The sequence below is a fragment of the Diceros bicornis genome, chromosome 4 (genome assembly GCF_020826845.1).
Source record: "Diceros bicornis minor isolate mBicDic1 chromosome 4, mDicBic1.mat.cur, whole genome shotgun sequence".
In the NCBI taxonomy this organism is placed as follows: Eukaryota; Metazoa; Chordata; class Mammalia; order Perissodactyla; family Rhinocerotidae; genus Diceros; species Diceros bicornis.
In genome coordinates, this window is record NC_080743.1 from 87,807,195 (window position 1) to 87,826,397 (window position 19,203).

Consider the following 19,203-nt stretch of genomic DNA (forward strand, 5'->3'; position numbering starts at 1 on the left):
GATACAATTCTTATGCCAAGAAGCATGTTGTGATGTTTGGGAAACAAACATAAATTGAAGATGTTATAAATATAAAGATATATTATATGAGGATATATTGTATGAAGATTATTATATGAGGATTATATGAAGATTATTATATGATGATTATATTACATTATATGATGATATTATAAAGATAAAGATAGAGGGTATTAATGCAGCAAGTGTAATGCTTTTGAGAGCACAGGGAGGAGGAACATGTGAAGCTTCCTTGGGGAGGTTATGTTGGAGCTAAGTGTTATAAAATGAATAGAAGTCAACCAGTCAAAAAAGGGTGGGATGAGATCACATTCCAGATAAACAGGACTGTGTAAACAAAGGCGAAAAGGTAGGAAGCATCATGGTGTGTGTTAAACTTTAAAATTTGAAGTGTGTTGGGGCCGGCCCGGTGGCGCAAGCGGTTGAGTGCGCGCGCTCCGCTGCCATGGCTTGGGGTTCCCTAGTTCGGATCCCGGGTGCGCACCAACACGCCGCTTGGCAAGCCATGCTGTGGCGGCGTGCCATATAAAGTGGAGGAAGATGGGCATGGATGTTAGCCCAGGGCCAGTCTTCCTCAGCAAAAAAGAGGAGGATTGGCAGATGTTAGCACAGGGCTGATCTTCCTCACACACACACAAAAAAGAAAAATTTGAAGTGTGGAGTGGGGAGAGGTGAAGCTGGAGAGGTAGGTGGAGACCTGATGGTAAAAAGACCTTGAAGGCCATGATAAAGAGATTTTATTTTAGCTTGATGGTGAACTATTGAAAAATCTTCAGAAGAGTGACATGGTCAAATTTTTGTTTTAAATAGATCACTTTGCCAGCTGTGTGGAGGATGGATTTGAGGGAGACAAGACTGGAGGCAATAGTCCAGGTGAGAGATGCTGGGGATCTGAACTAAGGCATTGGCAGTAGAGATGGAGAGGAGGGAATGAATTTGAAAAGAAAGAAAACCACAGATTCAAGGGTTTTTCTCCTTCAAATACGATAAAACCAATTTTAAATTAAAAATGAGTGGAGGGAGGGGAACATAATAAAAACGTGTTGTTATATGACATAAGCAGTTGGATAGTGGCAGATAGCCACTAAAAACAGTCCCAATGATCCAGAAAATCGCTACTGGAAGAACAGTGTATTTTTTGTGTGATCGACCTGGGCTCTGAAAAGCAGGTGATCTTTAACTAAGATGGGACAGGGCTCACCTGTTTGTGTAGTGTGACTAAATTTAGGAACTATAAAGCCTTGAGGAAGAAACCAAGTCTTTTTCAACCATTACACTTGGTAGAAACTCAATAAATGTCTGTTGGTGATATATTCTGGAGGCTTCAATTAAGTTATTTTAAAATGTACCACCTAGGAAAAGAAAATAGGGTAAAACATTTTTTTTATTAAAAACGATTCACAATTGCATTATAGACAGTGCATGGTAACACAAAGGTAATTTGGAATGCCAAGAATATTTTGCATTAAATCATTTTGTCTTAAACCAATTTTGTGTTAAAACATTTTTCTGTTAACAGACAATTTTAGGATTTTCTAGAGCACTATTTCAATGCTTTTTCTGTGTGTAAATGGAGGATTTGAATTTATACAATATGTACATATTTCTTAAAATCTCTGTTATCTTTTCCACAGTTTGTTTAATATGGAGAGAGTAAGGGAAGAAGGGTAGTTTGGGAGGACTTATAATACATAGCTGTTGCTTCTTAAAACCACCACCATCACCACAACAAAATATCCTGTATGTTTTATAAAATGAATTGCCATTTCTTGAGATTTTTTTTTCCATTTTGAGAAAACTGTGCTTTTCCTATTCATTTATTTCTGATTTTTGGTGAGTGCGTAGAAATCATAGCTAAATGCTCATTTTGTGTTCTGTTCTCTGACTATCATGCTATATTTTCAACAAGGAGACTTCTCTCCTGCTTAGGAGACGGTGCCATGTGCTCATCCTTCATGACTCCACAGCTGTACAGCTTTGATCCACCCTGGAGCTGTCAGTATATGTCAGCAGCTGAAATACTATGGGTGTACTGAATTCAAATGAATTTCCAACTGTTAAACTTACTGTGAATTCCTTTCTCTTTTTCTGTCTTTCAGAAGCCTTGCACCGCCCCTATGGATGTGATGTTGAACCCCAGGCACTGAATGAAGCCATCAGGTGGAGCTCCAAGGAGAACTTGCTCGGAGCCACTGAGAGTGACCCTAATCTCTTTGTTGCACTTTATGATTTTGTAGCAAGTGGTGATAACACACTTAGCATCACTAAAGGTGAGCTTCTGTGTAACATCTCACTTTTCAGTTTTCATTAGTGGTTGAGAAATAAAGGGGTCTGTTCTAGCTTCTGCCTATGACTAAAATTAGCTAGCTGATTTGAGCCCAGTTACTTTTGGTTCATTGTCCTTTTTTTTTTTTTTTTTAACTTGTGTATAGGGTAATGCTATTGTGTCTACTTTATAGGGTTTATTAAGGATAAAATGAGATAAAGGACTTTAGGAAAAACACCGCACAATATATACATAAACTTTCCTCATTCTCAGAGTTCTATTCTATATGTAATATGTCAGCATTCATCTCCCGTGAAGGTAAGGTTTACCATACATCTCTGCTCATTGAACTGTGGTTAACTAAGATGAGTCATGTTGCCAGACCCCAGAACTACTCAAAGTGTTGTCTGTGGACTGACTGTCGGAGAACTGTTCGTTACCAGTCCACAATGAGATTAAGAATTTGCACCCAAAATGTAAACCAACTGCATCACTAAGTACACTATTTATTACTTAATTCAGCTGACATTTTCTTTTTTTGGACCAAGACTTTCAGCATGAAGAAGATAGTCCAGTGATTCACATTCTGGTATGAGCATCTTATCTTGTTGTGGACCCGCTTTCAGTGGCACTGGCCTAGACAACTTATCTTTCATTTGTGTTTATAAGAGTTAGTGAAAGGAATAGTAGTAGGAAGGATTTCTTTGTAGTAATACTCTCAAGAGAGTAGTAGTTTACTTCAGCAGTAGATTCTTAAAAAGGGAACACTAAGAATGTGACCAAGTAAAAGCATCCATTATTGGTTTTTTGAACAGAAAATGTGGAACTTTTATGAGAAAGAAGTAGGAGTGTGGGACATTCTCATTGTGAACGTGAATTGGATTGCTAATCTGCCTAAGCTTGTTCTTATCTTTTTTTGTGTGTGTGTGTGAGGAAGATTGGCCCTGAGTTAATATCTGCCAATCCTCCTCTTTTTTTTTGCTGAGGAAGACTGGCCCTGGGCTAACATCCATGCCCATCTTCCTCCACTTTATATGGGACGCCGCCACAGCATGGCTTGACAAGCGGTGTGCCGGTGTGCGCCCGGGATCCGAACCGGCGAACTCTGGGCCGCCACAGCGGAGCATGTGCACTTAACCACTTGCGCCACAAGGCCGGCCCCTGTTCTTATCTTTTGAACCTATGAAAACCTCCTATGGGAAAAAATATATTTCAGGATAATTTTTAACTAAGTGAAATTGTAACTTAAATGATTATTTGTCAAACATGCCTTTTATTTGTAAAGTTCAGAATGAGGTATTAAATAGGAGTGGATATACCAAATTAAGAAGACAGGCCTCCACTCAAGGAATGTTACCCTTAAATAAAATTTTTATGAACATTGATTTTTAAAATCCAGCCAGATTCATTAAAAGGAGAAATCCTTAAAACTGAGTTTCTGAAACTGTGGTTTAGATATGTTCCAGAGTGGATGTGATGGCATGTATGCAGGTGCCAGGAGGTTTCAAAGGCACAGGAAAAGTAAAGTGTGTTATCTCTTAGTGTCAATTTACTTAAAAATTTGGGGTAGTTTTGGGGGCAGGAGATGGTGATGGTATTTGTATGTGTGTGGAGGTGTCTGTTTATGCATTGAGAGGAAAATTTTACACAAAGTTTTAAGATAAAACAAAGGACTTCAAAGAAATTTTATACTGTGCCATTGTCTCTTTGAGGTGCAACACACTCTTTTACCTTTACTGATACTTGAGGGGAGAAGTTTGTGAAGCGATGACTTAGAACATTCTTTCCTAGATATAATTTTCATGTCAGTATTTTCCAAGATAGCTCAGTCACCAAGGCAACATTGACAGAAAAAGTCTGTTGATCCCTCAGTTACCAGTTATGGCAACCACTAGTGTGCAGCTCAAGGGGATTCCCTTTATTTTATGGCCAACAGTGATTTCTCTTAAAACCCATGAAATGCTAGATTTTTATATCAGGTTCTTATTAATATAAAATGATGTCATGCTAAAGCTGTTTTATTATTTTAAAAAACAAAATATATATATATATATATCTTTTTTGTGAGGAAGATCAGCCCTGAGCTAACATCTGTGCTAATCCTCCTCTTTTTGCTGAGGAAGACCGGCTCTGAGCTAACATCTATTGCCAATCCTCCTCCTTTTTTTTTTTTCCCCCCAAAGCCCCCCAGTAGATAGTTGTAAGCCATAGTTGCACACCCTTCTAGTTGCTGTATGTGGGACGCGGCCTCAGCATGGCCGGAGAAGCAGCACGTCGGTGTGCGCCCAGGATCCGAACCCAGGCCGCCAGTAGCGGAGCGCGCGCACTTAACTGCTAAGCCACGGGGCCGGCCCCCAAAATATATTTTAAAAATAATACTTATTAGTTCGTTCCTCTTTGAAGATGATAGTTTGCTTGAATTAAAAAACAAAGTTCCCCCAGGATTCCTCTGTCAATAGGGCCACTGTTTATATCCCTACTAGTCATACCCCTGTCAGTTTCCATGGTACTCAAAACTTCCAAAGTAGAAAATCTCCTCCTAACGGCCAAAAAGAGAGGAAAACAAACAAACAAAAACCTAGGGTGTTTGTACCCCAATTATGATGACCTGCCATTACCAGTTCTTTGTAAGGAAGCAACAATAATATACTTAGTAAAGTACTCGTCTTTACTACTTCTGGTTCTCATGGAATAGTAGAGAAAAGCTACAGAGCAACAAGTTTATTTAGTTTTTCTAGCAGCACTAAGATTTTTTTCCTTGCAAATATGGTTGGGGAGTATTTATCTGTGCGCTTGTGCATTTCCACCAGCATACCACACACTCCTATCTATCTACCTGTACATGTGTATATTTTATATACGTGTCTGTGTGTGTGAGTACATACTCTTGTTTTTTCTCATTGAATGTCTCACCTCCAGGTGTCTCAGGTGAGATAGTAGGGGCTAATAGAAAGTTATCCTATGGTAAACATTTCTGTTAGCCACTGAAAAAAGTTAGGTGGCTGTCAGAATAATGATTTTGAGTTTTTCCTCAATAGCCTTAGCCTGATAACTGCTGGGCCATGTGCTTTTAGTTGTTTTGGCTTTCTTCTGCTTTCTGACAGTGAGAAGTGGGTGTGAACTCTATAGGAAGGCTTGCGTCTCTCAGAGATAGGGGCCTAAGGCCTTATAAGGATTTTTTAGATTATCAGTTATTACGAATAATATCCCTTTCGCCTTCCCTGTTTTGTCTGTGCTGCAAGTGTAGGGGCAAGATGTATGTTGAGGGAGTCTGGAGTTGATGTTTACAACTTGAATAGAGAAATCAAGGACATTGAAGCTGATAGCAAAGATACTCTGAGTAACTTGAGTCTTGGGTTCCATCTTCAGATTCAGCTTCCCTTCCCACACACTAATTTTAGAGGAATAGATAGAAGTGGTTCATTCTTCATGGGGAATGGGAGGGAAATGGGAAACTATAATTATTTTAAAACTTGAGTCCTAGAAAAGATTGTGCTTTGGGAGCCCTCACTGTACGGCTCCCACCCCCTAAACAATTTTCTTTCTGAAAACATTGCTGAAAGCTCTGTGGTCTGTTCTTTTGTTTTGATTTTTTTACATTGATGGTTTTGTTGCCTTGGTGCCAACTGAAATTTAGAAGTAAATTTGTGTTTCATCTGTCTTATCCCTAATCCTTGATTGTTTGTTAACATTGAACCATATATAAGATACATTCCTTGACAAACTGTTTTGAGGAAAACATGAATTTTATTTATTTTTTGAAGGGTGAGACCATGTCATTTTCCAGCCATTTGAGTAACCGTTCTATCTTTGTATGCCATACACATAGTTACTACCATACGTGGAGTTTCCTCAAGACATTTTTTAGTTGGTATAAAAACCTTTAAGAACCTGTAGTAAATGCCAGAAAGCCATTTCTAACTATGCTTCTTTTGTTTAAGCTACAAGCTAAACAGATCAATCAGGATATGATGAGCAGCCAAGTTTGTTTTCATTATTTTAAAAAATTTTGTTGGCATAAAAGTTCCTGATTCATTTTTCAGTGAGTTTAAAAGTTTGACAGTAGACTGCTTCTGTTTGACATAAAGTCTTACCGTCTTTTCTTTCATTCTCTGGTGCCCTCATGGCTAGGTGAAAAGCTACGAGTCCTTGGTTACAACCAGAATGGTGAGTGGAGTGAAGTTCGCTCTAAGAATGGCCAAGGTTGGGTGCCAAGCAACTACATCACCCCGGTGAACAGCCTGGAAAAACATTCCTGGTACCATGGACCTGTGTCACGCAGTGCAGCAGAGTATCTACTCAGCAGTCTAATCAATGGCAGTTTCCTGGTGCGAGAAAGTGAGAGCAGCCCCGGGCAGCTGTCAATCTCGCTCAGGTATGAGGGGCGTGTCTATCACTACAGGATCAATACCACCACAGATGGCAAGGTAAGACTGGCCGGCAGCCACCTGTAGGTGTGGGCTGGCTGCTCGTTAGACCCAATACTCAGAATGACTGAAAAATATAGTTTTTATGTCTAACATGAAATCAAATAATCACTGATGTGAGTTTGGGCTATTTGGAAGGTTAGAGCTTGCTCTTTTCAAAAGAATATGGTAATGGAAATTAAAAACAGTATTATATTAATAGTTTAATGATGAGCTAGATTTGAAGGTGAAGAATGAAGGAACTGCTGTATATGTTAGCTGTTCTAATCATCATCAGTATACAAATATACACATATACATGCAATATGTTGTATGGAATTTATAAATTAAACCTTGTATCTTTGAAAATTATAATAATCTCTACCAGAAAGTTCATAGGGTAAGAATTTAGGCTTCTGAGACTGGTGTTGATCTTTAATGTATATTAATATAAATAGATCAACAGTCATTTAGCAATTTACATGTTAGAAAGACCAACTATTTTAGAATGGTTGTGTTAGAATGGAACTGTTTTACTTTAAACTGTAAAGCATAGGCGTCTATCAGTTATTCTATTGAACAGTAAGTTTAGATTGAATCATTTTTCCATTCTCTCTCTCTATGTGGTATGCATACTAGGGGAAAGCACAGGCTTTGGAGCAAGCAGACCTGGTTTCCTGTGTAACTCCACCATTTATTTATTAACTTTGTGACCTTACATAAGCCTCAGTTTCCCATCCCACTTTTATTGGATTGTTGTGAGGATTAAATGAAATAATTTCTGTAAAATGTAATGGCTGGTACAAAGTAGGAAATAAGTAAATTATTAATTCTTTCTCTCTTGCACCACCTTATAGACATATTGTCTCTTGATGAAACCAAATAGAATCAGATAAGTGATAATGTAAGAGAGACCCAGCAGCTCTACTTCTGGTTATATACCCAACAAAAATGAGTGCATATCTGTACAGAAGACATGTGCAAGAATGTTCATAGCAGCACTATTTGTTTTTTTTGTTTTATTTTCTGTGAGATCAGCCCTGAGCTAACATCCATGCCAATCCTCCTCTTTTTGCTGAGGAAGACTGGCCCTGGGCTAACATCCGTGCCCATCTTCCTCTACTTTATATGGGACACTGCCACAGCATGGCCTGACAAGCAGTGCATCAGTTCGCGCCCAGATCCGAACCCGGGCCACCAGCAGTGGAGCGCGTGCACTTAACCGCTATGCCACAGGGCTGGCCCCGCAGCACTATTTGTAATAGCCCCAAACTAGAAACACCCAACTGTCTAACAATAGTAGAATGAATTAGTAAATTGTGGTATACTCATAAGGTGGAATCTCATACAACAACAAAAATGAACATAGTACTGCCACACACACTAGCAGGAAAAACTGGCCTGCCAGCTACCTGCTTTTGTAAATAAAATTTTATTGGAATACAGTCATACCCGTTTTTTTACACTTTGTCCATGGCTCTTTCTCATTATTATGGCAGATTTGAGTAGTTGAGACAGAGACGCTATGGCCACAAGCCTAAAATACTTGCTGTCTGGCCCTGTATAGAGAAGTTTGCTGATCCCTGTTGTAGGTGAATCTCACACACATAAAGCTAAGGGAAATAGAATGAATAGTGATTGCCAGAAGACGGAGATGAGGGGAGTGGAAATGACTGCTAATGGATATGGAGTTTCTTTGTGGGATGATGAAAATGTTCTGGAGTAGATAGTGGTGATGATTGGACAACCTTGTGAATATACTAAAACCACGGAATTGTACACTTGAAAATAGTGAGTTTTGGGCCGGCCCCGTGGCTTGGTGGTTAAGTGCGCGCGCTCCGATGCTGGTGGCCCGGGTTCGGATCCCGGGCGCGCACCGAGGCACCACTTCTCCGTCCATCCTGAGGCCGAGTCCCACATACAGCAACTAAAAGGATGTGCAGCTATGACATACAACTATCTACTGGGGCTTTGGGGAGAAAAAAATAAATAAAATCTTTAAAAAAAAAAAGAAAATAGTGAGTTTTATGGTATGTGAATTATACCACAATAAAAAAAGTTGAGTGAAAGAAAGCAGACACAAAACAATACAAATTGTATGATTCCATTTGTATATAGTTCAGAAGCAGGCAGAGCTAATCTAAGGTGCTAGGAGTCAGCAGAGTGGTTACCTTTTCAGGGGTAAAAAGTGGAGAGGGCACGAGGGAGGCGTCTGGGGTGCTGGTAATGTTATAATTCTTGGTGTGGGAGATGTTTACATGGGTGAGTTCACTTTGTAAAAATCATCAATTCTCCATTTATTAATTGTATACTTTTTTGTATACAATAAAAGTTTCTTTTTAAAAAAATAAAACAAGCTCCCTTGGGAGATAAAGCCTGAAGACTGCTATCTTACTTTACGCTTCTTATTGCTTGTCACAAATTAACTATTATTTTAACAACTCTGTGAAATAAAATTGTGGCTTTTTTTAAATGGCCTAGACACTCAAAAGCACAATTAAATAAAAATTATAAGATACTTGAATACTGTCTCCCTACCAAAAAAATTGAAATCAGTGGTTTTCAGATTATGTCTGTGCAAGATTCAGAGGTGGTATTTCATAAACTTTCACAGAAGGCCAAGTCCCCTCTTACCTACTTTAATCAGAGCATCTCTTCCTGTATCTGTCTTATATCTTTGGGTTCCACAGTCTTGCTGCTTAAAAGTATTTGAAGACCAATGATCTCGATGACCCAGAGAGATATCTTGGAAGCTTTTTTCCCAAGACTACAGCTAGTTTAGGACGCATAGGAAGAATGGTTTAAATAAGATTAAACTGAAGTAACTGAAGTTCTGTTTCCTTTGCCATCATCATTTCATTCTTTCACTTACCGCAATAAGATAACCTCCTATCTTCATATCTTCAGACCAGTGAAATAATGGGCTTTTAAAAAAAATTTCTGACCTCTTTTCCAGTTGGTTTAGTTTCTCTCCTGCTTTTCTTACCAGGTCTATGTAACTGCTGAGAGCCGCTTTAGCACCTTGGCGGAGCTTGTTCACCATCACTCCACAGTGGCTGATGGGCTGGTGACCACATTGCACTACCCAGCACCCAAGTGTAATAAGCCTACAGTCTACGGTGTGTCCCCCATCCATGACAAATGGGAAATGGAACGAACAGATATTACCATGAAGCACAAACTTGGGGGTGGTCAGTATGGAGAGGTTTACGTTGGCGTCTGGAAGAAATATAGCCTCACGGTTGCTGTGAAAACATTGAAGGTGGGTTGCTGAGAATTACAGTTTTCAGGCATCTTTTTCATTTGTGCTGAATCACTTGGAAATATCAGTGTGCCCTTCTTTAACTTTGGAACACTTTCCACCCACTGGTGCCGAGCACATTAGCAAATTGTGATGATTAACCCTGTGCCATTGCTGACAATGCAGGGGCAGATGATTCACTGCAATGCAGTGAAACCCACGTGTGAGGAGGGTTTGTCTCTGGAGCCTGTTGATGTAGATCTTAGTGGGAGGTTAGAAGCAAGTTATAAGTTATAAAAGCAAAACAAGCTATTTTGCTTCCTCAGAACGACCCCTGCTGGACAGAATTCTGCATGCATTGTTCAAGAATCATGGGCTCTCTCTTGTCCTGTCCTTTATCTCCCTGCCTCTTGCTCTCCTCACCTCCATGAGATTAGATCAGTTCTTCTGTTCTTAATATCCACAGAAATCTTGTTCTTGATGCCACTCTCTCTCTTCTTTAAGCATCCTGGTATCAGATCACAGGGTTGTCACTCATTCCATTCTCTGAAGATTCTCCCTTATGCCTCAGTAGCTCTGGCTACTCTTCAGCTATGAGTAGTAGTCAGATCTTTTTAGCAAGCATTTGTTAAGCATATTCTGAGTCAGAAACACTATGCAAGACCTTGCAAGCATGCATGCTCCTTAAGGAATTTGTTAGGAAGACAAACATGTAAACAGCTAACTGTTCTGTTTCCTCTTTCAAAGGCTGAGAAATTTAGGGAAGTAAACTATCAGAGAACTGAGTTATCCATCCAAGTTCTCCCGTTTCAATCGTGATAGGACATGATTGCTGACTTTTGCACACCCTCCTAATTTTTCACTCCAGTTTCAAATATTGGATAAATTCAAGGACGTTTTTCTTTCTTAATCGGACTTCTGCAGAGCCTATTAGGTTCTGATAAAATTTCTTGAAGTAATATGCTAAAATATTCAAAAGATACCCCCTTTTAAAGTTGAAGTTTTAGGATTGTGAGTTGACCCTCTCTCCTCTTTTGCTTTCTTATCTTTCCCCATTTCCAGGAAGATACCATGGAGGTGGAGGAGTTCCTGAAAGAAGCTGCAGTGATGAAGGAAATCAAGCATCCTAATCTGGTGCAACTATTAGGTGAGGAGGCTTGCCTGAAACGCAGGTTTCCTCAGAGATGCTTGTCCCTCAGCCCCCTGTTACCTCCACATCCTCCTTTTGAATCACCACGGTGGAAGCTCCAAGTGTGAATCTACTCCAATAAATGGTTGTCATTTTAATCAGCAGGCTCTGTGTTTAAAAATTGCCCAAGGGGCTGGCCCCGTGGCTTGGTGGTTAAGTGCGCGCACTCTGCTGCTGGCAGCCCGGGTTCGGATCCCAGGCGCGCACTGACGTACCACTTCTCTGGCCATGCTGAGGCCGCGTCCCACATACAGCAACTAGAAGGATGTGCAGCTGTGACATACAACTATCTGCTGGGGCTTTGGGGGGAAAAATAAAAAAAAAATTGCCCAAGAAACAGTGGCCTGGATTGATTACAATGTATAAAACTGCCCAGCTTCTAGTAATTGCTTCAGATTCAAAGTTCAGAATCATTCAAAATGATACCAGACCAAAAACTGTCACCAAGTATTTTTACAAAATAAAGAGACATTAAACAAAGGACTATTAAAAAGAAGCAGATTAAAAATTGTGACCACACTCATCAGTTTACCTTTACAACAAAGTGCTCTGCTGTGATAGATTGGCTTCTCACCTGTTCAGGTCACAAAGAAACCTTTGACTGAACCCTTTGCCCTTTTTAAAATAGGGCTAGTTTCTTTAGGTTTTCAAGTTGAACTAAACTATCCCAAAGGAAATAATTTCTTGTTGGTTCTTTAGGAGGAAGCTGCCATGTGTTAGTGAAATCCTTGACTATGGAAACAATTATAATCTTTTTACAAAGCATTATTACAGGCTGGGCTGACATAGTCTTCAGCATATGCACAATTGCTGTTACTGTTCCATAAGCATTGTTAGCATGAAGTTGAGGATGGGAGTCATGGGCATATACAGAATTCTAGAAGTTTTGGTCTTCCTGACCCTTTATGGAATTAAGACAAGTAACTCTGCTTTAGCCCAAACAGGCAAATACTCAAATGCATATGAATTTCCAGAGAATGATATAATGGAAGCAGAGACTCCCTTATCAACCAGCTTCTTAACTTTGCTGTGTTATTTTCAGAGAATGTGATGTTAAGAAAGGAAAAGATTACTGCTGAACTAGACTTTAAAAATTGTCAGTTATTCTTGCCAGAGTGGTTTGGAGTGTTTGAATATATACTAGTAAAATAAGCTCTATTCTTGAACTATTAGGTGTGTGTACTTTGGAGCCACCATTTTACATTGTGACTGAATACATGCCATATGGAAACTTGCTTGATTATCTCCGAGAATGCAACCGAGAAGAGGTGACTGCAGTTGTACTGCTTTACATGGCCACTCAGATCTCTTCTGCCATGGAGTATTTAGAGAAGAAGAATTTCATCCATAGGTATGTAAAACCTAATTATTGCCTATGATTTACCATGAAGGTACCTTGCTTGACATGTGAATAAAGAGAAGAATGTGACAACCTTCCCAGGAATTTTCAGATGATTCAGGAAAGTAATTTTCTCCTTCGCAGGGCCCATTATAATGTCATTTCCACCTTATAAGTCTGTTGTACTCTGATTAAAGTATTAATGAAGAGCCTTTGCTATTCTCAGAACAGAAAGCTCTTTATTTTGCCCAGAACTATATCCAAGATCCGTTTGCTCCATCTAGTGGCTTAATTTTAAAAATAGCTTTCTATGTTAGCAAAGAACTTAAAGCCTTGTAGAAAAGTGTCTGTTGCTCACCTCTGAAACCTATCCCAATGTACTTATAAATAGGAACCCATGTTCTGAAGCCTGCTTTATTCTGGCATCACATAACTGCCTTGTGGTGAGCATCCTACAAATAATATATACTAGTGGCTTTCTACCATGTTAGTGATTATCATAAAATACTACTATATCTGTCAGCACTTACTTATCAACTCTGCTTGTACCACAAAGAACCGAGAATAGAGCGTTCATGACCATTTTCCTCAGCATCTGAGTGGAATCACATTAGAGTTCTCTTTTCCGCAGAGATCTTGCAGCTCGTAACTGCCTGGTGGGAGAAAACCATGTGGTGAAAGTGGCTGACTTTGGCTTAAGTAGATTGATGACTGGGGACACCTATACTGCTCATGCTGGAGCCAAATTTCCTATTAAGTGGACAGCACCAGAGAGTCTTGCCTATAATACCTTCTCAATTAAATCTGATGTCTGGGGTAAGGTTGGAAGGGACTTTTTTCTGTGTGTATCATTTTAATTTCTTTATAAATGCTCTTAATTCTTTCAAGCTTCTCTTTTATATGATCAGCATCCTTTGCTTTTACCCCCATCCTTCTTCAGTCATTCAGCAAGCATATTTAAAATACCTATTATCTGCCAACCATTGTGTTCAACACTTAACATAGAAAGAAGTGTAAAGAGGAAAGTAAAAAAAAAAAAAAGTCAGTGCCTTCAAAGAGCTCACAGTCTAGATCTCATATTGCATTGGAGTTCTAATGATCCTTTTTCTGTAAAGCTTGCTATTTTTCCACAGTAGGTTGTTTTGCTCGTTTCCAGAGCACTGTGACAGAGTAGCATCCTCTTCAAGGAAGGCATGATGAAGTTTCATCTAGAATTTGTCCTTGTAACTGATCTTGTTTCTACTGCCCTGAAAAGCAATGTGATTTAATGGAGGGTTGAACAAGTCTGGAAATTTGGATTGTGGGCCAACAGAAATAGTTGTAGGATTTAAGTCACTTTTTACTGGAAATCTCAACTCAGAAATAACCTGTGACAAAATCAAGAAAATTCTTTTTTCTAGTATGACTTTCATCTGGTTTTAAATGAGCCCATTTTTATATTACTCCTCTAATATTAGCTGACTTAAAAAATGTGAAACTCATTAAATAGGCCATAGATTGTTTTAAGAATAGTTTGATTATGCTCCAGACTTCTTATATGGTCATAGTTTATTCTCCCTCATTGTAGCAAAGGAAATATAAATAAAAATTGGGAAATTTAAAGAAAATCATCTTGAGGTTATACCTGAAGTGTTCCTGTGGCCAATATCTTAGAAGGATAAGTCATGCTGTAAAAATTAGAATAATATACTAATGTTGTTGTAACAGTGTGAATGTTACCCAAAATTTGAAAGAGAAGCTACCTAATAGTATACGGTAAATCAGAGAAGAAACATTAAGCTCTTTTTTTATCCCCTATGCAGCTTTTGGGGTACTGTTATGGGAAATTGCTACATATGGAATGTCACCATATCCAGGTATTGACCTATCTCAGGTCTATGATCTGTTGGAAAAAGGATATCGAATGGAACAGCCTGAAGGATGCCCCCCTAAGGTTTATGAACTCATGAGAGCATGTGAGTATTTTTGCTTATTTTAATTTTGAAGGTTTGTCATCAATTCAGGATGATTAACAAAATTGGAAACATTTTGTTTGATGTTGTGTTGTTAGATTGAATCCAACTTGATGACATATTAAGAGTTGGTCATTGGGCCGGCCCCGTGGCTTAGCGGTTAAGTGCGCGCGCTCCGCTACTGGCAGCCCGGGTTCGGACCCCGGGTGCGCACCGACGCACCGCTTCTCCGGCCATGCTGAGGCTGCGTCCCCCATACAGCAACTAGAAGGATGTGCAACTGTGACATACAACTATCTACTGGGGCTTTGGGGAAAAAAAGAAGAAAAAGGAGGAGGATTGGCAATAGATGTTAGCTCAGAGCCGGTCTTCCTCAGCAAAAAGAGGAGGATTAGCATGGATCTTAGCTCAGGGCTGATCTTCCTCACAAAAAAAAAAAAAAGAGTTGGTCATTGATCAGCCAGTTGGTATATCATATTCTATACCATTGAGTCTTACTGGAATCCTAAGAATAGTTGTCCATGGCCCAAGTAGTGACTCAGTTTCTCAAAAATATTTGCATATTTAATAGGATAAGAAATTGGGTTTATTGATATGAATTATTAATAAGAATTGTTAATAACTATTAATGAGAATGATTAAGAAGAAATTGGGATAATAAGAGATTAGGTAGGGGAGGGCTGCTTTCAACTGGATAAAAATGATTGCTAAAGACTATGAAGAAATCCATGAAAGTAACCTGTAATGAATAAACAAAAGCATCTGACTTCTTGAAGATAAGAAAGTAGGAAAGTGAGTAGTGAATTAAATTGCAATTGTGTTTGAGCATAAATCTTGTTATTTTCTCATTGAGCATTGGCATTGCCTACTGCCCTATCTTTGTCAAATGTAAACTCTAAGCTCCTTCTTTCTGATATCCTGTTATATTTCTGAACATGTACAGCTGATTATTTATAAGTTTAGAGTGAGTTTGAAGACAGATTTTACTTCTTTCATTTATCCGGTGGAAGAAAACTTGCCATTTTCTAAACCATCTCCCCACACCCCCTCATTCCTGTAGTAGAAGGAATGGGAGCTGAGGCTACATAGAAGGACCAGCCCCAGGAAGTGGGTTTATTACACCTCTGAGTCTGGAACTGAGAAGCAGCTGCCTCACTGTCATTGTGAACATGCTGTAACTGCTTTAATAAGCACACGTCATGATGCATGGAACTCACTGTCAGGTGTGCCACTGGATATTTAATTCCTGCAAGGAGCTTTTAATATTTCCTTCTTTTGTTACATAGGCTGGAAATGGAGCCCTGCTGACAGGCCCTCTTTTGCTGAAACACATCAAGCTTTTGAAACCATGTTCCATGACTCCAGCATTTCTGAAGGTGAAAATCTGGTGATTTACTGTTGGTGGCTAGTTCTGAGTGGTGGTGTTGGTAATAACATTTCAAAAATGATAGACTCTTTTATTTGGGACTCCATTTCAGGATATTGAATTAATTCTTGGCCTTTATTATTCTTGTTTTGCTTTTTTTGCTATTTTTAATGTGTCTTTATGTCTCTTTCATATTTTTAATGTTGAAATTATATTTTAAGTAGAAATTAATCCAATCTCTTCATAAAGAGAATAAGTTAAATAGTTCTTTAAGCATCAACACTTGTGATGTAGGGAAGAGAAGAGGAAAAATGAGCATGAAAAATTTTCCAACTCTAAACCACACCTACAAAGGCAGAACCAAGTAATAAAAGCAATATTCAGAAATTCCATTTCTGGAAATAGATCTTAAAGAAATAATTGAGTATGAACAAAGATTTAGCTACAAGGATGTTGCATCAGAGTGTAGTTTATAATATTGAAAAATTAAGAACAATTTAAATATCTAGTGGGCTTTAATTATTATATCCATATAATTGAATATTTAAAATTATATTCTTAAATATATTGACGTGGAAAGGGGTTTAGAATGAGCATGTTAAATTAAGCTATGAGCAATGAGAACCCTTATCTACAAAACAAGTATGTGGGGCCAGCACAGTGGGACAAGGAGTTAAGTGTGCGCGCTCTGCTACAGTGGCCCGGGGTTCACCGGTTCGGATCCCAGGTGTGCACCGACGCACTGCTTGCCAAGCCATGCTGTGGCGGTGTCCCATATAAAGTAGAGGAAGATGGGTATGGATGTTAGCCCAGGGCCAGTCTTCCTCAGCAAAAAGAGGAGAATTGGCAGATGTTAGCTCAGGGTCGATCTTCCTCACACACACAAAAAAATAATAATAAAAAAATAAAAAACAAGTATGTGGACATATACAAGCAGTTTCCTACTTTTGTATATAGTGCCTCTAAAATTGCCTGCAAAAGTCAAACAATAAACTTACGTGTTATAAAGAGAGAGACTATTCCTGGAGAGCTAAAAACACCGAATTCTTAGTAATACTTGCCTGTTAGACACTTTTGATATAGTTCCAGAATTTTATACATATTTTTCAAATCTTTCCTTTCCTTCGTGATTGAACACACAGCTTACTACTTAAGTTCAAGTTTAAGAATATTAGAAGAGGAAATCAGGCAAGTTGATTTTTCTCTGCTTCCCTTAGTGATTTATCAAGTCTAGGTAAGAAGAAAGAGAAAAGTACAACACTGAAGTTTAATGAAAAGTGTTTCCTTCCTAGTCCTTTGACGTGTGGAACCTCTGCAGGTAGGGGAGGGCATGACTGGCCCTTTGGGCCAGGTGGAGCAGCTGCGTGTCACGGCATGCTGCTTTCCTCTGTGTGCTTTATTCCCTACGGCATCAGAGTAGGAGAAGCCATAGGCTCCATTTCTTTGGTACTTTTGTGTCAACTTGAACTTCTGTTGAATCCTTAGTTAAATATTTTTGCTTCTCTTGAAAATGTTATATCCTTTTAGAATAGCAACGCTTATCAATTTTCAAAGCTAATTTCAATTCCGAATTGCTAAACAAGAAACTTAACATTATTCAACCCACATTTTATTAAGCATTTGATCTGTGGCAAGCTCTGTACTAGGTCTGAGGACACAGAGATAAGACACAGTTCCTACTTTAAAAGGATGTATTTTTTTAGTCAGTTGTAAGTGAAAGACACCTAACCCAAATTCTTAGGCAATAAGAGGAGGATTTATTGGCTCATAACCAAACCATGGAAAAGCAGGGATGGTGCTAACCTCAGGGTCAGTTGAAGACACAGACTCAAGTAGGTCAGGTCTTCCTCCTTCCCCTTTCCCTCTCCCTCCCTCCCACGCCCACTCCCACCCACTTTCTCTTTACTTTTGCTTCTACACTGATCTCATCTTCAGGATCCTCCAAGCGGCATGGGACATAGTTGCCAGCATCCTTGAGGTCATATCTTTATAGCTCGTGTCTGTCTCTCAGTTGCTGTGTATAGCAGCATAAGAAAGGAATCTCACTGGTGTGACTTGGGTTATGTCATGTACCCACTCTTGTGGGGAGTTAATTTCTTTAAATAATTACCAAAAATTATAAAATAATTACAAAATTTCACAATTTAATTGATCACACTTGCTTCATTTTTGTTCAGGAATGAATAGCAAAGTATATCCTTGCCTCAGTAAAAGCCACAAAAGCCATGGCTAAATTTAGTCAGCCAAGGCTTTCTAATGGTGTGAATACTTTTTCAGGAGCCTCATTTGCTTTATCTGCATGAAATTGAATGGATTGTATCTACCCTCCTTTTCAGTCCAAGTGCAACCTAAAAATAAAAATATCTGCAGGCATCTGTCTGCTTTGTTCAACCTCTGAACAAGCACTTTGTAGATGAGGCTATCCAAATGACCAATAAGCACATGAAACCATGCTCAACATCACTCATCATCAGAGAAGTACAAAATAAAACAATGAGATCCCTCTACACCTACCCCAGAATGGCTAAAATTAAAATCAAACGAAAAAACCTGATAACATCAAACTTGGGCAAGCATGCAGGGTAACCAGAACTTTTATACAATGCTAGTGGGACTGTGGATCGGTACAGCCATTTTAGGAGACAGGTAGGACCCAACAAAGCCGAATTTATGTGTACCCTGTGACCCACCAGTCCTGCTCCTAGGAATATGCTCAGCAGATGTGCATGCAATTGTGAATCAAAAGACATATAGCAGGATGTTCCAACAACATATTCATAATAGCCCAAAACTGGAAACAAGTTAAATATCCATGAAGAGGAGAATGGATGAATTTTGGTATATTCACACATTTGAACAATACATAGCAAGGAGGAAAAACCCCTGCCACATGCAACAACATGGCTGAATCTACTGACATAATGCTGAGCAAAAGAAGCCAGACATAAAAGAGTACGCACTCTGTGATTCCACTTATATATTTTAGTACTCTCTTCTCCAGCTTTTTCTCAGCTGTGTGCCTTTTCTGAAAAGAAAAACTCCTTTTCTCTGTCATGAAACTGTTGTTTTTATCAGTTCCCTTGTCTTCCTCACAGAGGTAGCTGAGGAACTTGGGAGAGCCGCCTCCTCCTCATCTGTTGTTCCATACCTGCCCCGATTACCTATACTTCCTTCTAAGACCCGGACGCTGAAGAAACAGGTGGAGAACAAGGAGAATATCGAAGGGGCACAAGATGCCACTGAAAATTCTGCTTCCAGTTCAGCACCAGGTGGGTCTCGAGCCAGGTGGAATCAGACTGCTGTGTTTAAAGAACCGGGGGGGGTGTGATGCTTTTATTTCCACTTCCTGCCCGTCATCCCTGAGGAAAGTATGGCTGGGATCTGTTTTACCTACTGCTCTAATCCTCGCTCTGCATTGCCAGT

General features: G+C 39.2%; 1 protein-coding gene across 7 annotated transcripts in view; it reads left to right on the forward strand.

Annotated features, from left to right (window-relative positions):
* ABL2 (ABL proto-oncogene 2, non-receptor tyrosine kinase) overlaps positions 1-19,203 on the forward strand; it is a 114,318-nt gene that overhangs the window by 84,942 nt on the left and 10,173 nt on the right. For 5 of the 7 annotated variants that reach the window (XM_058539967.1, XM_058539970.1, XM_058539973.1 and 2 more), the window contains exons 2-11: positions 832-894; positions 2,121-2,291; positions 6,419-6,714; positions 9,683-9,955; positions 10,997-11,081; positions 12,297-12,474; positions 13,094-13,278; positions 14,265-14,417; positions 15,701-15,790; positions 18,876-19,049. In XM_058539967.1, coding sequence (XP_058395950.1) covers positions 832-894; positions 2,121-2,291; positions 6,419-6,714; positions 9,683-9,955; positions 10,997-11,081; positions 12,297-12,474; positions 13,094-13,278; positions 14,265-14,417; positions 15,701-15,790; positions 18,876-19,049 — 1,668 coding nt within the window. The remainder of the gene's footprint in view (positions 1-831; positions 895-2,120; positions 2,292-6,418; positions 6,715-9,682; positions 9,956-10,996; positions 11,082-12,296; positions 12,475-13,093; positions 13,279-14,264; positions 14,418-15,700; positions 15,791-18,875; positions 19,050-19,203) is intronic. The other 2 variants (XM_058539969.1, XM_058539972.1) reach the window with 1 other exon arrangement.